Raw genomic sequence first — 19,846 nt, forward strand, 5'->3', positions numbered from 1 at the left:
TAAAAAAACAGATTATATTCCATAAGTCACATGAGTGACCTATGACTATCCCCCTTGAGCTCAACAGAAGTGAAGAAACTTTCATAGGACAGTGTTTAGTGCACAGAGATTATGGCCTAGGAGACACAAGGTGTAGATAGGGGTTAACAAAACACCATACTGAAAAATGCACATTTTAAGTAAAAATCTGTAAGTTGAAATGTAGGGTCCCCACATTCTTCAACCTACTAGCTACCTGAATCTAGACAGTCAGGCCTATACTTACAGTACTCTCCTAAAAGGAAAATGACTGGCCTGAGAAAGAAAAAGAAAGTTTTAGGTACTCAAGTTTTGAGGCCGTACAATCATTACATTACTGCCTGACCATCTATCGTGATGTCCACCTGTCCAAAGTCCTGCCCACACAAAGCATCCAATCAGCTCTAAATATCTAGGCAAAATTGCCAAGTCCTTCTGGGAGAAAGAAAGTGAAATTGTCATCAGAATTATCAGCACCAATTTGACTGAACACTAGGCCAAAAGACCCAGAATAACATATTTAAGGTAATCTAAAAAAGAAAATGCAAGCTAAAGAATCAAAATCCAGCCGAAGAACTCTGCAAATATAAATGTAATGCAACACATAAACACTCATGGAGTACTGTTCTTATGACTATGAGCCCTGCCTATGGAACCCACTGGGGAATAAACTTTTAAGTAGCCAAAATTTTGGAGATGTCAGCATAAAGACTGGTGAAAACTCCCACTTAATAAAGAAGAAATGTTTGAAACAGAATATTATAATTTTGCAACCATTTAATGATATAATGGTTTTTAACCTTACAAAAAGAAAGACAGCTCTAGACACTGTGCATCCTCTGAAGATACACACCACCAACTATGAAGTATTCTTGCCCTCCCCAACCCCTGCAAAAACAAAAAAACCCCCTAAATCTCACTGAATGAGATGTAACTATCAAATTACAGGAAATACAGGGAATAGAGGAACATGTTAAATGTCATGAGAACACAATCAGCAAAAGCCAGGCTGTGGAAAATTCTACAAAACAAACAGGATAGCAACAAACGGCAAGGGAGAGAAAGAGATAGAAACTTATAGATTAAAACAGACAGGCATATTAATCAAAATACACTGTGTGGGCCTCCTTTGGATCCTGATCTAAACAAACTAAAAGAAAAAAATTATGAGACAGTCAAGGAAATATGGGTACTCACTGGATGGCCGATAACATTTAGAAACAATTGCTTGTTTTTTAAAGGCAAAGTACCAATGGGATTTTTTTTTTGGTAGACCTTGAAAGATTCTAAAATTTGTATGTAAACATGGAAGTCCAGGAACAGCCAAGACATTACTGAAGAAAACAAACAAGAAGGACGACGAATTATAAAGCTTAAGAATTAAGCTCAATAATTCAGTTTGGAATTGAGAGACAGTATAAAATAGTTGTTAAGAGCATAAAGTACACAGCCTGAATGCCTGATGTTTACATCCAGGATGTTAGCTGAAGCTCTATTAGATATGTGACCTCAAGAAGTTAACCTTTACGTGCTTTAGTTTCTTTATCCATAATACTGGAAAAGAAATTCTGATCTCAATGACATTTGTGAAGATTAAATAACTTAATATTTATAAAGCATTTAGAGCAGTATCCAGCACCAGAAAAGGGCTATAGGTATGTTCGGGACTGATTCAAGGACATGTAAACCAAAGGAACAGAAAAAAGAGCTCAGAAACAAATCTATTCACATATCTACACTTAATATTTAATAGATACAGTACTGCACACAAGTTAAGAAAAGGATAGTTATTTAGGTAAATGATACTAGGAAAAAACAGCCCAGTGTGAAAAAACTGAAATTGGACCCCAGCTTCAATCATATAAAAAAATCAATTCCAAGTAGGATGAAAGACCTAACAGTGAAAGGCAAAATTATACACTCATAACTTTTAGACAGTCACACAGGGGAGTAAGTTTATGAATTCAGGGGACGAAATGATTTAGAAGACATGAAATTCTCAAACCAAAAAAAAAAAAAAAAGGATAAATTCAACTTCATTAAAAATTAATAACTTTTGTTCATCAAAAGACATCATAACCAAACTGGGAGTAACTATTTGAAACATATAAACTAAGCAAGAAATAATGTATAAAATATTAAATGATTTCCTACAAATCAATAAGGAAAAAAAATAAACATTCCTTCCCCTAAAACTGATAAATTAAACCAAGTGTCAGCAAAATACAAACAGCAGGATTAGGTAAGAATGGTTTTCATACTTTTAAGTAGTTAAAAAAAATCTAAATAATAATAATATTTTGTGATATATGCAAATTATATGAAATTTACATTTTATTATCCATAAAATTTTATTGGGACACAGCCAAATCACTTACTTACACATTATCTATGACTGCTTTCACAATACAACAGCAGAGCTGAATAGATGCAAAAAAACTGCATGGCCCACAAAGCCTAAAACACTTATAACCTGGCTATTAACAGAAAAAGTTTGCTGGCACCTGGGTTAAACTAATAGGCATGTCATAGAAGAGCAAGCATAAACAGTCTATAAATACATGAAAAGATGTGCAACTTCATTAGCGGTAAGACAAATACAAACTGAAAACACCATATTATATACTCCAGATCTTCAAAAAAATTAATATCTGACAATTCCAAGCACTGGCATTGAAATGAAATACCAGATATCTCTTCCAGTGCTCCTGTGAGTACATGTGCCACGAGAAATAGATTCTCTGGAAATGCTTTCATGAGATATCCAAGAATGTATCAGGAGACATATATCAATACAAGGCTAGTTACAGAGGCAATACTCATAAAAACAAAGAAGTAGAAACCAAACATCCATCAATAGAACAATGAATAAATAACCAGTGGTACTTTCATACAATGGAATACTACAAAGTAAAAAAAAAATGAATGAACTATACCTACAAACAACAACATGGATACACCTCAAAAATATAATGAATGATAAGATGCAAGGCTAAAAAAATATCTAATATATGATACCCTTTAAAAAGGGGAATGCAAGATGAAAATGTGTTATGTAAGGATTCATACATAGTTGGTAACATATTAAAAATACAAAAAAACAGTTAACTCTGCATGGAGACTGTACAATAAAGTCAAATTAGGACATATTGGTGACTTCTGGGGTATGTTCTATTACTTGGATTGAGCGTTGGGTATAAAGGTATTTGTTTTACTTTTGTTCTTTAAATTACATTACTTGCTTTTATGTATATGATATATTTCAAAATAAAACATATGTTTCCAAATACCACAAAACTGGGCAAACATGCAAGGTTAAAAACTACAATGGAGAATAAGGAAGAAAAAAAGCAAGGATACACAATTTATATAATAGTTTGCATCATCTCAATTTTTAATAAAAATTAAAGAATAAGAGAAACAAACCCACGTATGTGCAAAAGACTCACATTACCAAAACTCACTCAAGAAGAACAAGAAAATCTGATTAGACTTACATCAAGTAAAGAAATGGGATAGTAATTAAAATTTTTTCCCCAAAGAAAACCTCAAAGCCAGACAGCTTCACTGGTGAATTCCATCAAACACTTAAGCAAGACATAATATATATCAATTCTACATAAATCTTTCAGAAAATAGAGGAGAAAACATTTCCAAATTCATTTTATGAAGCCAATATTAGCCTGATACTAAAGACAGAAAAGTATAAAACAGAAATACTGGTGTACCTACCACCAAGAATTAACAAGCTTAATAAATGGATAATTTTTTAAACATTCACTTTTAAAGCACTTTTCTATAAAGAAGATATACTAATTTACAGTGATTTTTTCTTCATGAGAATGTCAGGTCAGCTAGAATCCTTTTCAGGTTATGGCACACATAAATAATAGTATCTGGTATAAATAAATGCTGCTTCAGAACAAAGTCAAATAATCTGAGAACTCTAGTCCTTTACCCAGCTGCCCAGAAAGCTGAGGGGCTTAATATATTATTTAACTTAAAACCCACTCAGGGCACAATAGTGTGTCATGGAACAGTAATTACAAAGCTCTGATCCAGGGCCAAAAGCTTATGTCTCTTTGGTTCCTTGACATGTGGAGAGTTATAAAGGTAGTTTGTTTAAAAATCGCATACACTGGAATCAAAATCAAGATATATGCAAAGGAAAATGGGGTGGGACAAGAAGACACAAGTGAGAAACTTCATTTTGTAGCTTTTTTTAAGTTGGATTTTTAACCTTAAAGATGCATTAAGAATAAAATTACAGAGAAAAAAGTAAATGTTTCGGGTTACAATATCAGTTCCATTACCAACTACTTGTATGACTTTTAGTAGATTCATTTATTTATGTTAGCTTTATTTTCTAAATAGGACAAATAAGATGGACAATCTACATCCTAAATGCTCTAATGCTATAATTTTTCAAATAAAAGCAATGGAAGCAAATCAAACCATGGCTTCTGAAAAATATCTTGTTCTTTACTCCTATGAGCCATGCACCTTTGATGTTTTGGGGACTCTTGTTACCTCATGCTAACAAACCGTTATAAGAAAACAATACAGATTAAGAATTTTTATTTAACATAAAAATCAAGTTATCACTGTATCTCATCAGTATTATTTGCCAATAAGCCTACACATCTACTTCCTTTCTTCCTGTCACATTCCAAACTTTGACCTCCTGACTCAACAAGTACCTCAGCCTTTTCTAATCCTACTATTTGATATTCTCTTCACTCCTTTAAATATACCACCTCACCCAGATATTTCACTGTTCAAAAATTACCTGTCCAATTCCACGACAGTATCTAGTCCAAGAACCTTAATCTCTTGCTCCCAGTAACAAAGGACCTATCCTTCAATGACTAGCCACCTAGTGCAAAGGACTCTCTTAACATTATAATGCTGTTAGTAAGTACCCATGAAAATAAACTTTTCAAAAATCTTATTTATTCAATCTGAGTCGTGTCCTCTGCTCTGAAATCTGAAATGCATTACAAGGTTCACAGTATTTCAAAACAGCAAAAAGAAAGTAAATAATGCATTTGCTACTCCCCCACAACTAAGTTCCAGCCCTATTACTTGTACTAATTTCATTTATGAGATACTTAATCCTCACTTTACAAATAAACAGATTCTAAGATTAGACCACACAACAACTGAGGAGCAGGGCTAAAAGAGAACCCAATTATGCCTAACTTAAAAATCCACAGACCTAATAAGACACACTGCTAAAATCCGACGACTGTTTAATTTATACCTCTGACCAATCTTAAAGGACTATTATATTTAATAATGTTAATTAACGGAAACAAATTCATACCTTTTTGTATACAGCTGTTATATCAGAATCCAAAACAATTATATTCCTTAGCTTCGCATTTATTTCAGTCACTGATGGCCTCATAATTATCTCAGAATCAAGCCCTAAGGGGAAAAGAATCACTTAATTCCTTTTCCTTCATTTAATAGTTCTGAATTTACTTTTTCTCAAATCTTATTACCTTCAATCTTAATTTCTGAAATGTTACGTTTCTGATCTTGAATAAAGATCTGTAAACATGATAATTCTGCTAAAATCTGCAAGGTAATAGTATCTTCATTCTTGGATAGTTTTAAAGCTGCAAAAAGAAAGTCATATTGTAAAACATAAGCAAAACTTTAGTTACCTTACTACACTTATAAAGTAACTGAAATATCACAACAATAATGATAATACTAGAGGAAAACTTGATTTGCAAATTGAAAACAAACAATGTATTACCTACTAAATTAGGAATTCTAAAAAAAAATCAAATCCATGAAAACAAAGACAAACAAATGCAAGCAAAGAGACAAAACAAAAACAGTTCCTAGATGAGAATAACATTTGAAACTAAGAAGTTGGGATTTAATGACTACAAGGAGATACTTGTCATTATCAAACTTCCAGCTCTTGACTGCTTAATTTTTGACACTCTGATTCAAAACTATACTCTCACATTATTCAAACGTTGTTAGCTCTATTTTTCTAATCTAAAATAATATTAAATGCATGAAATTTAATTACACTAAACACTTCTACTGTATAATCTTCAACTAAAATGAATAAGATAATAGCCACTTTTTTCAGCAATAATCACTTTACTATTATTTTTTAAAATTAATCTGGTATATAATGACTCTTTCTAAATATTAATCTACACAATAGAATTCAGAAGCCAATATTATAAGTTAATAATAAAGCAAGAGCCACTTGGTAAAAATTGATCTACTTAGTAAAAATCTGAGGTTGAATTTTAAAGAAACATACGTATTTTTTTAATAAACTCTCCTTTGTCTTCAGTCTCCGCAACATGCACTGGGGCTGGTTTTTCCTCCAAATATGGAAGGATATTATTAAAATAATTTATTGTATTCAGAAGTGCTTCAGTATGTAAATGAATATCCAAAGAGGAAAAATTCACCTAAAGAACAAAGCTGATTTTAGTAATACAACAAATATTTGTTTGCCTGCTCTGTATTCTTTGTGGTAACTATTCATAATATTCAATTTTTATCCTCAAGGATCTTACAGTTTTAGTTACAAAATAATTTTCATAGAAATACGATATCGAATTTAAATATAAATTATTATTCACTTATACCTTAATCAGTTGCACAACATTATTATAGGTGCTCTTCAACATTGTTATAGGTAAATTCTTTTCAGCCTATACAAAGTGAAAATCAAATCTTGTTAGATTATCATAGGAAGACATATGTATATATAATTACACAATGGTCCTAATACACATTTATATAATTTATATAGTTATATCTATATAATTACTTAACTGCTTCACCAGAACAAAAGAAACTTGGTAAGTATTCAGTAAATGTTACATACTATCTTGCTTATTATCAAGAGTGGAAATTCAGATATTATCACATGTAGAGGACAATTATTTAGTTATCAACAACTCTGTATGGTCCTTCCCAAATCTTCCTGCATGTTAAAACAAAATCTTGACAGAACAGTCTACCAGGTATCAAATGCTCTCTGTTAGCTTCAGATTTGGAACATTTTTATAATATAAAAGCTGTTAAATTCATAAACAACAAAATACTAAAATATCTACATCAATAATAGTAAAAAATGGTCTTAAAAGTGATAAAATTCTCATTCGCATTATTCTTACAATAAAGTACTGTAATTATTAAAATAATGTGGCACTTACATAAAAACAGGTCAAAGAAAACAAGGGCTAAATCATATGTAGACCACAGTACACATAAAAACTAAATAAAGAAATAGTTATCATAAATCAATAGGAAAGGAATGGAGTCACTGATAGCAGGAAAATTAGGTAACTTCAGACAATGGTGAGAAATCAAGTAAATGCCTCATCTTGTATTCTATACAACAATAAATTCCATCAAGATTGAAAAGTTTGTTGATATCCTGATGGGGGGAAACAGCCAAACTGAGGTCATTTCTACTTAGAATATGGGCTGCTTATTACCTTGCTATATGAAGTTGACAAATTCCAAATATCTAACAGAGGACAACAAAACAAAAAAATCTTAAAAGTTTTAGGAGTTATAGCGATCACATCAGAATGAAGATTAAACTGAATACTGCTAAACTTATAAAACTTGATTTTAATATTTCAGCAGTATCCTTATCATAGCAAGCATATGAATCAAACTACTTACCTTCACATATTCCAGTGATAATAGATCTTCCATTGTGTTATCCAGTGTTGTAATCAAATAAACTGGTTTCTTGTTTTCATCTAAAGATAATTTCTAAAATTATTCTTTCATAGAAAAACTAATGGAAAATAAATGCAGGCAACATTAACAATTATAAAATTGGAAAAGAAGGATTTCCTGCATCAATTCTGAGCCCTGATTTCTGTATTACTCAAATCAGGTTCTTCCCCATTTATTTTATTTTCTTTAAGAACTTTTATTGAGATACAACCGACATACAATAAACTGCATATATTTAAAGCATACAATTTGATATTTTTTTCCTTATTAGTAATGTATATATGACAATCCTAATCTTCCAATTCATCCGACGCCAAACCCCCTCCCCCCGCTTCCCCCTTTATTTTAAACTCTAAAAATGTAATTTCATCTCACAATTCCCTTCTCTTATGCCACAATGCTGAAGCTTCTCACCCTCCTAAACCTAGATAGGAAGTGAAGTAAGGAAAAGTAGCAATCAGTTAAATTAAAAACAGAATGCTTATTAGGAACAATGAAAGGACGTGAAGAGAGTCTATTCCTGAGTCACAGAAATAGCTAGAAAGAAAACTGTCAGAATCTCTAAAAACCTAATTGCTGAGAAAAAACATCAGGTATTTGATGAGCAACTATGTTGTTCTCTGTATTAGTTTAGACTAAAATAAACTCTATTACCATATTATCAGTCTTTACTAGTTGTACTGTTGCTTCTACTCAAAATCTAAGAAAATAAGTGAGGAAACTGCTGTAGAAGAATATTTTGCGTGAAGTTTTTATAACTATCAACAGCAAATCATGACTGTTCGAAATCAATAACTAGATACTGGAAGAAAGGACTACAAACCAATTATACTACCCTTGAGGAAAAAAATGCAACATATTTCCACAGAATCCTCCAGATTTAAAAGCTTATTAGCACTTAAGCTAGCCTTCTTACTGTAGATGTTAATCACATTTCAATCCTTAAGAATGTCGCCACTTTTCCCACACATTTATTCATTCACTGAACAACTATTTACTTATTGTTTACTTTATGTAAGAAATTGTGCTATTCACTTCTTCCTACTCTTTCTAAGAAAAGAGAAGCAAATATATCTACACAAATAGGTGCACTGATAATTGTATATCCTGTATTATGTGTGCAAGGGTTTTCTTATCCTCTGCTCTAGGGAAAACAAAAAATTATAAAAAACATATATTAGCAACTGGCCCACCCCGGCAGCCGCGAGCTGCACATCCCCGGCCCGGGCCGGGGGTCGCCAGCGAGCCACCGCCGGCTCCATTCACTCCCGCGGCTCCGCCTCCTTTCCCGGGCTCCGGCGGAGCGTCCGAGAGGATGGCATTCCCTGTGGATATGCTGGATAACTGCAGTCATAAGGAGCTGGAAAATTCTGCTTAAGATTACATGTCAGATCTAAGGTGTGGGGACCCCGAAAATCCTGAATGTTTTTCTCTTCTCAATATTACAATTCCTATTAGCCTATCAAACGTAGGCTTTGTACCTCTCTATGGTGGAGATCAGACCCAGAAAGTTCTTGCTCTTTTAGCACCTGAGGACTCACTCACAGCTGTGGCATTTTATCTTGCTGATCAGTGGTGGGCTACTGATGATATTGTGAAAACATCTGTCCCTTCTAGAGAGGGGCTTAAGCAGGTGAGAACTCTTGGGGAGAGAGTGGTTCTGTATGTTCTGAATCGAATTATTTATAGAAAGCAGGAAATGGAGAGAAATGAGATCCTATTCCTGTGTCATAACAGTACTGATTATGCTAAGATTCTGTGGAAGAAAGGAGAGGCCATTGAGTTGTTTTCTTTTTTTTTTTGGCACACGGGCTTAGTTGCTCCGTGGCATGTGGAATGTTCCTGAAGCAGGGATCAAACCTGTGTCCCCTACATTGGCAGGCAGATTCTTAACCACTGCGCCACCTAGCAAGTCCACTGGGTTTTATTCAGTTAAGCCTACAGGAAGTATATGTGCCTCCTTTCTTACCCAAAGCTACCAACTGCCAGTTCTTGATACAATGTTTGTAAGAAAGAAATATCAAGGCAAAGACTTTGGGCTTCATACGCTGGAGGATTTCGTTGATTTCTTTACCGAAGATGCACTTGGCTTGCGGTATCCACTGACTTCACTCATGTATATAGCTTGCAACCAGTACTTTGAAAAATACCCAGGAGACCATGAACTGCTTTGGGAAGTTGAAGGTGCTGGACACTGGTACCAGAGAATACCAATCACCACAGCATTACAAAGAGAAACACTTAAAATTACAGCAGTTTCTCAAAATGAAGATAAAAGACCTATGTCTGGAGAAAATGGTCTTGCATCTGTTCCAGAATATGAAGCAGGAGCTGAAGACAATCAGTCTAGTGAGATGCAGCTAACTATTAATTCTCTAAAAGATGCCTTTGCAAGCACTTCTGAAGGTCATGATAAAACACCTGTTTCCACTCGTACTCGAAATAGTCATCTAAAGTGGCCAAAGACTGGAAAGCGGTTTCAGGATTCTGAATTTAGTAGTTCTCAAGGGGAAGATGAAAAGACTCCCCAGACTTCACCTACAGCTTCAGTGAACAAATTGGAGTCCACTGCAAGGACATCAGAGAGCTCAGAAGAATTCTTGGAAGAAGAACCCGAACAGAGTATCATCAAATTTGAGGATGAAAGTAGTGATAAAGATGTTCGACCAGCACCAGAAACCCAGCCAGGCCTGGCAAAGCAAGGTGAAAAGGAATCTGAATTAGAGCTTATGAATGGTGAGATACTGGATGATACTCTTAAGACTTCACTTAAAACAGAAGAGGAGGGCTCTACTAGTGAAGTTTTAGATGAAGAATTAAAATTGCAGTCTTTTAATTCCACTGAAGACTCTACGAATCTTGTTCCACTGGTGGTAGAATCTTCAAAATCTCCTGAGGCTTTGTGCACGATAAGACTTCACATGTAACTGACTCAGAAATGTTGCTAGATGAAGGCCCCTCTGATGACAAGAGGCACACCGAAGAGAAGCTGCCTCTAGTTTCAAGGAAGAAAACACATTTTGGGAGTTCAGACAGTGTGGCTACTATCCCAAATGAAGAACAGTCTGATGGTGGTTTTCCAAACTCTGTGATAGCTGAATTTTCTGAAGAATCGATTCCTGAAAATGTATCACCCAACACTACTGCCTCACTGGAAGACCAGGGTGAGGAGGGGGTAGGCAAGCCCCAAGAAACACCTACAGCTCTTCCTCAGAGCTCTTTGATAGAGGCTGAACTTGAAGATGTGCCGTTTTCACAGAATGCAGGACAGAAGAACCAGTCAGAGGAGCAGTCTGAAGCATCTTCTGAACAACTAGATCAGTTGACTCAATCAACAGAGAAGACTGTGGATAGCAGCTCAGAGGAGATAGAAGTGGAAGTGCCTGTGGTTGACAGGCGGAATTTAAGAAGAAAGGCCTTGGGGGGGAGAAAGGCCTTGGGGGGGGGGGGAGTCAAGGAAGGGAGGGAATACGGGGATATGTGTATAAAAACAGATGATTGAACTTGGTGTACCCCCCCAAAAAAATAATAAATAAATAAAAATAAAAAGAATAAAAAAATAAAAAATAAATAAAATAAAAAAAAAAGAAGAAAGGCCAAAGGGCACAAAAGACCTGCGAAGAAGAAAGCCAAGCTGACCTGAATGAGGAAGAAATGAGGATGATAAATCCTCTTCTTTGTAACATAATTGTTGTTTTTAAAATGTGGCAATTAACAAATAGCATGGGCACAGGACAAAAATTCGAAATTTTCAATTTGAACTTATTTATGATGCCGCTTTTCCCCTCCCCTGAAGGACCTAGGATTCACCATTCTTTTTACTTTTTCAGGCTATTTTGTGTAAATACACTTTTTTTATTTTTATTAACCATGTTTTGATTTTGGGAAGCCAGATCATATTATATTTTCTTTAGCAGTTGGGGATATCTGACCATTAATATTCAAAAAAAATATATATATATATATAAACAACTGCTATAATACTTCTGGATTAGTGGAGAACACTATCAAGTTGGTTTGCTTGTCTTTCCAAATGCCAGAGCAAACTTTCTTGATGTAAAAACATAATAAAGCAGAACTCTATATCTTTCACTTTTTCAGGAAGAGATCATCATAACACAATTCACCACATGCACGTTCTCAAGGGCTGCAGAACAAGTGTAGAGTATGGAACTAAAACATATAAATCATATCTAACGACTAAGTTTTCAGGCTACAATACTTAATCTGCTTCCCAAAATACAAAGATCACATTTAATTCAGGGCTCATAAAAAAGGGGAAGTTTCCATTATACCAGTTAACTGACATCTTTTGTCTGAGAATGAGTTCCCAGAGAAGATGACCTTCTCAAACCCTTGAGATGTATATAAGCATATCCTTTACCTTTGTTATTCCCACAGATAGTTCATTTTTACTTTAGTTCTCTAACTCCCTTATTTTCAGTATCTCAATTCACTGGGGGAAAAAAATTCCTAAATGAGTTCAAAAGATTTCACAAGACAGCTTCCATTTAAAACTTAAATAACAACTTATCATTAGGGAAAAAAAAAGTCAACCATCAAAAGAACATGGGGAGGGCTTCCTAGGTGGCACAGTGGTTGAGAATCCGCCTGCCAATGCAGGGGACATGGGTTCAATCCCTGTTCCAGGAAGATCCCACATGCCATGGAGCAACTAAGCCTGTGCGTCACAACTACTGAGCCTGCGCTTTAGAGCCCATGAGCCACAACTACTGAGCCCATGTGCTGCAACTACTGAAGCCCACGTGCCTAGAGCCCGTGCTCCACAACAAGAGAAGCCACAGCAACAATGAGGAGCCCGCACACCACAACAAAGAGTAGCCCCCACTTACTGCAACTAAAAAAAAAAAAAGGGGGGGGGGGGAATTCCCTGGCAGTCCAGTGGTTAGGATTCGGTGCTTTCACTGCCAGGGCCCAGGTTCAGTCCCTGGTCAGGGAACTGCAAGGTGTGCAGTACACTCAAAAAAGAATTTTTTAAAAATTAAAAAAGAAAAACGAACATCAATTCCAGGACAGCCAAGAGTAAAGTACTTTTATACACACACAGATGGAACACATTTATGTGGTCTCAAAAATAAAAGTAAAGCCTCACTAACTTTAAGTTAGAAAAAAGATTTTTTTAGCCAACTCTATGAATAATCACTTTGAATATCAATGGTCTAAATGCACCAATTAAAAGGCAACAATTGCCAACATGATCAAAAAAACAAGACCCGAGTATATTCTGTCTACAAGAAATCCACTTTAAATGTAAAAGTACATATATACTGAAAGTAAGTAGATGTTGAAAAAGTTATTACACTAACACTAATAAGAAAGCAGAGAGCTATATTAATTTTCAGACAGAGCCGACTTCAGAGCAAGCAAAAGTTTTTAGGGATAAAGAAAGGCATTATGTAATGATAAAGGGGTCAATTCTCCATTAGAACACAACAATCCTGAAGGTGTACTTATCTAAAATTAGAAAGTAAAAAATGATAAAACTGCAAAGAGAAATAGATGAACCCACTACCACATTAGAACATTTCACACCCCTCTATCAGAAATGGACAGATCCAGCAGACAAAAAATCAGTAAGGACATAGTTGAGCTCAGTAACACCATCAAATAACTGGATGTAACATCCAACAAGAGCAGAATATTCATTCTTCTTAAGCTCACATGGAATATTCACCAAGATCAAACACATTCTGAGCCACAGAACACACTTCAACAAATTTTAAAAAATAGAAATCATACAATGTCTGCCTTCAGACCACAACAGAATTAAAATAGAAATCAGTAACAGAACAATACTTAGAAAATTCCAAAATATTTGGAGAATAAGCAACACGCTTCTAAGTAATACATGAGTCAAAGAAGAAATCTTGAAGGAATAAAAAAACAGCTGGAACTAAATGAAAATCAAAACACATCTAATCAAAATTTGTAGGCTATAGTGAAAGCTGCATTTAGAGGGAAACACAGCATTGAATGCATATATTAGAAAAGAAGATTTAAAACCAATAGTCTATGCTTCTACATCTTAGGAAACTAGAGAAAGAAGAGAACAAATCCAAAGCAAGCAAAAGAAAAGAAATAATAAAAATTAGATCAGAAATGAATGAAATTGAAAACAGGAAATCATTAAAGAAAATGAAAGAAACCAAAAGTAGTTCTCTGAAAAAAATCAATATAAAGTTATACACCTAACCAGGCTAACTTAGGAAAAAAGAGAACACAAATTACTAATATCAGAAATGACAGAGTACATCACTATAGGTATCATGAACATTAAAAGAATTAAGAAATACTATGAACAACTCTGCTCATCAATTTGATAACCTAATAAAATGGAACAATTCCTTGAAGGACATACTCTGCCAAATTCACACAAGGATAAATAAATAACCTGAACACCTACAGAAGAAATTAAGTCAATAATTAATACCCTTCCAAAACAGAAGGCACCAGGCCCAGATGGGTTCACTAGTGAATGCTAACAAACATTTAAGGAAGATATTATATCATTTCTGTACAATCTCTTTCAGAGTATTGAAACAGAGGAAATACTTTCTAACTCATTCTATGAAGCTGGAATTACCCTAATATCAAAATCACACACACAAACACAGAGACCTAAAAAAATAAAAGGAGGAGGGGGAAGGAGGAAGGGAAGAAGAGAACTCTACAGGACAGGAATTTTCATTAACAAAGATGCAAAAATCTTCAACAAAACAGTAGCAAATTAAATCCAAGAATGTGGAAAAAGTTATGCATTATGACCAAGTAGGATTTATCCCAAGATGACAGGCTGGTTCAATGCTTGAAAATCACCTGATAATCCACCACATCTGCAGGCTAAAGAAGAAAAACAACATGATCACATAAGTTGATGCAGAAAAAGCATTTGACAATATCCAACAACCACTCATGATAAAAGCTCTCAGTAAACTAGGAATAAAAGAGAACTTCCTCAACTTGATAAAGAGTATCTTGAAACAACCTACAGCTAACATCATAATGGTGAGAAACTCAAAGCTTTCACGCTAAGGAGCAAGGTAAGGATGTCCATCCCCTCTTACCACCCATTTTCATACTGTACTGTTAAGTTTTACCAAATACAGTAGTACAAAAAAAGAAATAAAAGGTATACAGACTGAGACGGAAGACATAAAACTGTTCACAGATTACATGATCACATATGTACAAAATCTAAAAGAATCAACAACAAAAAAACTCCAATAAGCCATTATAATAAGGTTGCAGGATACAAGTCAACTGCTTTCCTACAATGGACAAAGTGGAATTTGAAATTAAAAACACAATTTTTATTTATATTAGCACCCCAAAAATGTAATTCTTAGGTGAAAAATCTAATAAAATATGCACAAGACCTATATGAGGAAAACCATAAAACTAATGAGTGAAATCAAGAATCCAAATAAATGGAGGGATAATCCATGGATAGGAAGACTCAATAGTGCCAAGATGTCCATTACTTCCAACCCGATATATAAATTCAATGCAATACCAATCAAAATTCCAGGAACCAAGTCACGGATACTGACAAATTGATTCTGAACTTCATAAGGAGAGGCAAAAGACCCAGAATACCTAAGACAACACAGATGGTCACCAACTTAAGATGGTTCATATCATGAAGGTTAAAAAACAAACAGAAAAATCAGATAAACTTACAACCACTGTACCCTTACAGCCATTCTGTTTTTCACTTTCAGTACAGTGTTCAATAAATTATGAGATATTCATTGCTTCATCATAAAACAGGCTTTGTATTAGATGATATTGCTCAACTGTAGGCTAATATAAGTGTTCAGAGGATGTTTATAGTATGCTAGGCTAAGCTATGATGCTCAGTAGATCACAGGAATTAAATGCATTTCAACTTAGAAAATTTTCAACTTACAATGGTTTATTGTGACATAATACCATCAAAAGTTGAGGAAAATCTATATTAAAGGAGAAGAACAAAGTTGAAGGACTGACACTACCTGACTTTAGAACTTGCTATAAAGCTACAATAATCAAGGCACTGTGGTATTGGCAAAAGAATAGACAAAACAAATCAATGAAACACAACAGAGAATCCAGAAACAGACTTCCCTAAATATACTCAATTGATCTTGGACTAAAGAGCAAAAGCAATACAATGGAGAAAGATAGTCTTTTCAACAAATGTCGGTGGACTAAATGGATATCCACACGCAAAAAAAACACCTCTCACAAAAATCAACTCAAAATGGACCACACACCTACATGTAAAATAAAAAAGTATAAAATTTCAATAAGATAATATGGGAGAATATCTAGACATCCTTGGATTGGCAATGACTTTTTAGATATAACATCAAAGGCATGATCAAGGAAAGAAAGAATTGATAAACTGGACTTCATTAAAAATAAAAATTCGTCTCTTCAAAAGACTATAAGAAAATGAAAAGACACACCACAGACTGGAAGAAAATATTTGCAGAAGACACATATAACAAAGGACTGTTATCCAAAATATACAAAGAATTCTTTAAACTCAACAAGAAAACAATTTAAAAAACAGGCCAAAGACTTTAACAGAGACCTCACCAAAGAAGATATACGTGGGCTAAATCAAATACACTATTAAAATTAATCTCATCCATTTAAAAAAAAAGATACACGGATGGCAAATAAACATATGAAAAGATACTCTACATCTTATCATCAAGGAAATGAAATTAAAACAACAAGATGCACTATACACCTTATTAGAATGCTCAAAATCCAGGCCATTGACACCAAACACTAGGTGAGGATGTGCAGCAACAGGAACTCTTCATTACTGATGAGAATGCTAAACGGTACAGCCACTTTGGAGAATGTTTGAGAGCTTCTTTAAAAACGAAACATACACTTACTATTAGACGCAACTGTTGTGCTCCTTCGTAATTATTGAAAGAAACTGAAAACGTATGTCCAAACAAAAACCTGCATATGTATTTTTACTGCACCTATACTCAGAATTGGCAAAACTTGGAAGCAACCAACACACCCTTTGGTACTTGAATGGATAAACTGTGGTATGTATTATTATTCAGTGCTAAGAAGAAACAAATTATCAAGTCATGAAAAGACACAGAGATAATTTAAATACATATTAGTAACTGAAAGAAGCCAATCTGGAAAGGCTAGACACTATATAATTCCAATTATATGACATTCTGGAGAAGGCAAAACTATGGACAAAGTAAAAAGATGAGTGGTTGCCAGGGATTAGGGGAGGACAAGAAAGAATGAATAGGTGGATCACAGAGGGCTGTCAGGGCAGTGAAACTACTGTGTATGACCCTGTAATATTGGATACATGTCATTATATATTTGTCCAAAACCCTTAGAATGCACAACACCAAGCTGAACCAAGTTAACTATAGAATTTTGGTACAGGGTGTCAATGTAGGTTCATCAACTGCAACAAATGTATCACTCTAGTGGAGAATATAATGTGAGAAGCTATGCATGTGTAGGTGCAGGGGATACATGTGAAATCTGTATCATCTTCTCAACTGTGCAGTGAATCAAAAACTACTCTAAAAATAAAGTCTATTAAAATAATTTTAATGTCATCTCTATACATAATAATGTTCTTATGCTACAAAGGAGTATAATGAAATTAAATTAATGAATAGTTTGTATTTTGCTTTGAGGTATACATGACATAAAACATTACATTAGTTTCAGGTGTACCACATGATTCCACATTAATATACATTGTGAAATGATCACCGCAATAAGTTTAGTTAACATCTGTCCTCACACTTACTTAGAAATTTTTCTTCTTCTGATAAGTACTTTTAAGATTTACTCTTTCAGCAACTTTCAAATATGCAATACACTATTATTAACTACAGTTACCATACTGTACTTCATATCTCCGTGACTTATTTACTTTATAACTGGAAGTTTGTGCCACTGGACCCCCTTTACCCATTTTGCATAGCCTCACACTCCTACTTCTGACAATGACCAATCTGTTCTCTATGTTACCTTAGTGTTTTTTATTGTTGTTTGGTTTCTTTTAGATTCCACATATAAGTGAGATCATAACATATTTATCTTTATCTGACTTATTTCACTAAGCATAATGCCTTCAAGGTCCATTCATGTTGTCACAAATGTCAAGATTTCATTCCTTTTTATGGCTCCATCTATATATATGCCACCACATCTTTATCCATTCACCCATCAATGGACACTCAGGTTGTTTCCATATCTTGGCCATTATGAATAATGTTGCAATGAATATGAGGGTTCACATATCAAGTGAGTGATTTTGCTTTCTTCAGATAAATACTCAGAAGTGGAACTGCCATTCAGATGGTAATTCTATTGAATTACCTCAATGCTATACTGAGATACAGTATTTCCATTATGTCTGCACCAATTTACATTCTCATTAACAAAGCACAAGGGTTCCCTTTTCCCACATCCTCACCCACACTTTTTATTTTGTCTTTTTGATAATAATCATTCTAACATGTATGAGGTGGTATCTTGTGGTTTTGATTTGCATTACCCTGATTAGAGAGTTGAGCATCTTTTCATAAACCTGTTGGCTAGCTCTACGTCTTCTTTGAAAAAATGCCTATTCAGATTCTATGTCCATTTTTTAATAAAACTGGTTTTTTCCTACTGAGTTGTATGAGTTGTTTTTATTATTTTAGATATTAACACCTTATACTGGATATATGAATTGCAATTACATAATCCTGTTTCATACGCTGCCTTTTCATTTAGTTGATGGTTTCCTGTGATGCAGAGAAGCTTCTTAGTTTGATGTAGTCACATTTGTTTATTTTTGCTTTTGTTCCCTTTTGGGAATCAGAACAAAAAAAATCATCACCAAGATCAATGTCAAGAAGCTTACTGCTTATGTATTCTTCTAGGAGTTTTATGGTTTTAGGTCTTACATTCACATCTTTAATCCAGTATGAGTTAATTTTTGTTTATGCTATAAGACAGTAGTCCATTTTCATTCTTTTGCATGTGGCTGTACAGTTTTCCCAGCACCATTTATTGAAGAGTTATCCTTTCCTCAATGTATATTCTTGGCTCCTTTGTCATAAATTAATTGATGATAGATAGGTGGACTTATTTCTGGGCTCTCTATCCTGTTCCACTAATCTATGTGTCTGTTTTTATGCCAGTACCATACTGTTTTGATTACTACTGCTTTGTAATATAGTTAGAAATCAGGGATCATGATGCCTCCATCTTTGTTCTTGCTTATGATTACTTTGGCTATTTGGGTCTCCCATGGTTCCACACAAATGTTAAGAGTTATTTGTTCTAGTTCTGTGAAAAATGTCATTGGTATTTTGATAGAGACTGCATGGAATCTGTAGATTTCCTTGGGTAGGATGGACATTTTAATAGTATTAATTACTCCAATCCATGAGACACAGAATATCTGTTTATTCATGTGTTCTTCAATTTCTTTCATAAATATCTTATAGTTTTTAGTGGACAGGTCTTTTACCTCCTTGGTTAAATTTCTGCCTAGGTATTTTGTTTTTTTTTTTGATTCAATTGAAAATGGCATTATTCTCTTAATTTCTCTTTTCTGACAGTTTGTTATTAGATTTTAGTATGTTGACTCTGTATCCTGCAACATTAATGAATTTGTTGATTAGTTCTAACAGTTTTTTTGGTGGAGTCTTTGGAGTTTTTGTATGTATAATATTGTGTCTTCTGCACTAGTGACAGTTTTACTACTGGGTCAATTAATAAATCAAAAGAGAAATTAAAAAATAATTTGAGACAAATGGAAATAGAAATACAACAGACCAAAATTTATGGGATGCAGCAAAAGCAGTTCTAAAAGAGAAGAGCTTAGATGCCTACTTTAAGAAATGAGAAAAATCTCAAATACACAACCTTACTTTACACATCAAGGAATTAGGGGAAAAAAAGAACAAAATCCAAAGTTAGTAGAAGTAAGAAATAACAAAGAAGAGGGCAGAAATAAATGAAATAGAAATGAAAAAGACAGCAGAAAAAATCAATGAAACTAAAGAGCTGGTTCTCTGAAAAG

At 34.1% G+C, this 19,846-nt stretch overlaps 2 protein-coding genes across 4 annotated transcripts in view; one reads left to right on the forward strand and one right to left on the reverse strand.

Moving 5' to 3' along the window:
* The window catches only part of VPS13A (vacuolar protein sorting 13 homolog A), a 261,903-nt gene that overhangs the window by 141,756 nt on the left and 100,301 nt on the right, over nucleotides 1-19,846 (reverse strand). For all 3 annotated transcript variants that reach the window (XM_057725285.1, XM_057725287.1, XM_057725286.1), the window contains 5 exons: nucleotides 7,699-7,778; nucleotides 6,648-6,713; nucleotides 6,314-6,467; nucleotides 5,526-5,642; nucleotides 5,345-5,448 (listed from right to left, as the gene is read on the reverse strand). In XM_057725285.1, the coding sequence (XP_057581268.1) occupies nucleotides 5,345-5,448; nucleotides 5,526-5,642; nucleotides 6,314-6,467; nucleotides 6,648-6,713; nucleotides 7,699-7,778 (521 nt within the window). The remainder of the gene's footprint in view (nucleotides 1-5,344; nucleotides 5,449-5,525; nucleotides 5,643-6,313; nucleotides 6,468-6,647; nucleotides 6,714-7,698; nucleotides 7,779-19,846) is intronic.
* LOC130846822 (soluble lamin-associated protein of 75 kDa-like) lies at nucleotides 9,074-11,401 on the forward strand. The gene is given in 4 exon segments (XM_057725288.1): nucleotides 9,074-9,307; nucleotides 9,696-10,656; nucleotides 10,659-11,173; nucleotides 11,354-11,401. Coding segments are annotated over 4 exon segments (1,758 nt in total).

Source organism: Hippopotamus amphibius, chromosome 2 (genome assembly GCF_030028045.1).
Source record: "Hippopotamus amphibius kiboko isolate mHipAmp2 chromosome 2, mHipAmp2.hap2, whole genome shotgun sequence".
In the NCBI taxonomy this organism is placed as follows: Eukaryota; Metazoa; Chordata; class Mammalia; order Artiodactyla; family Hippopotamidae; genus Hippopotamus; species Hippopotamus amphibius.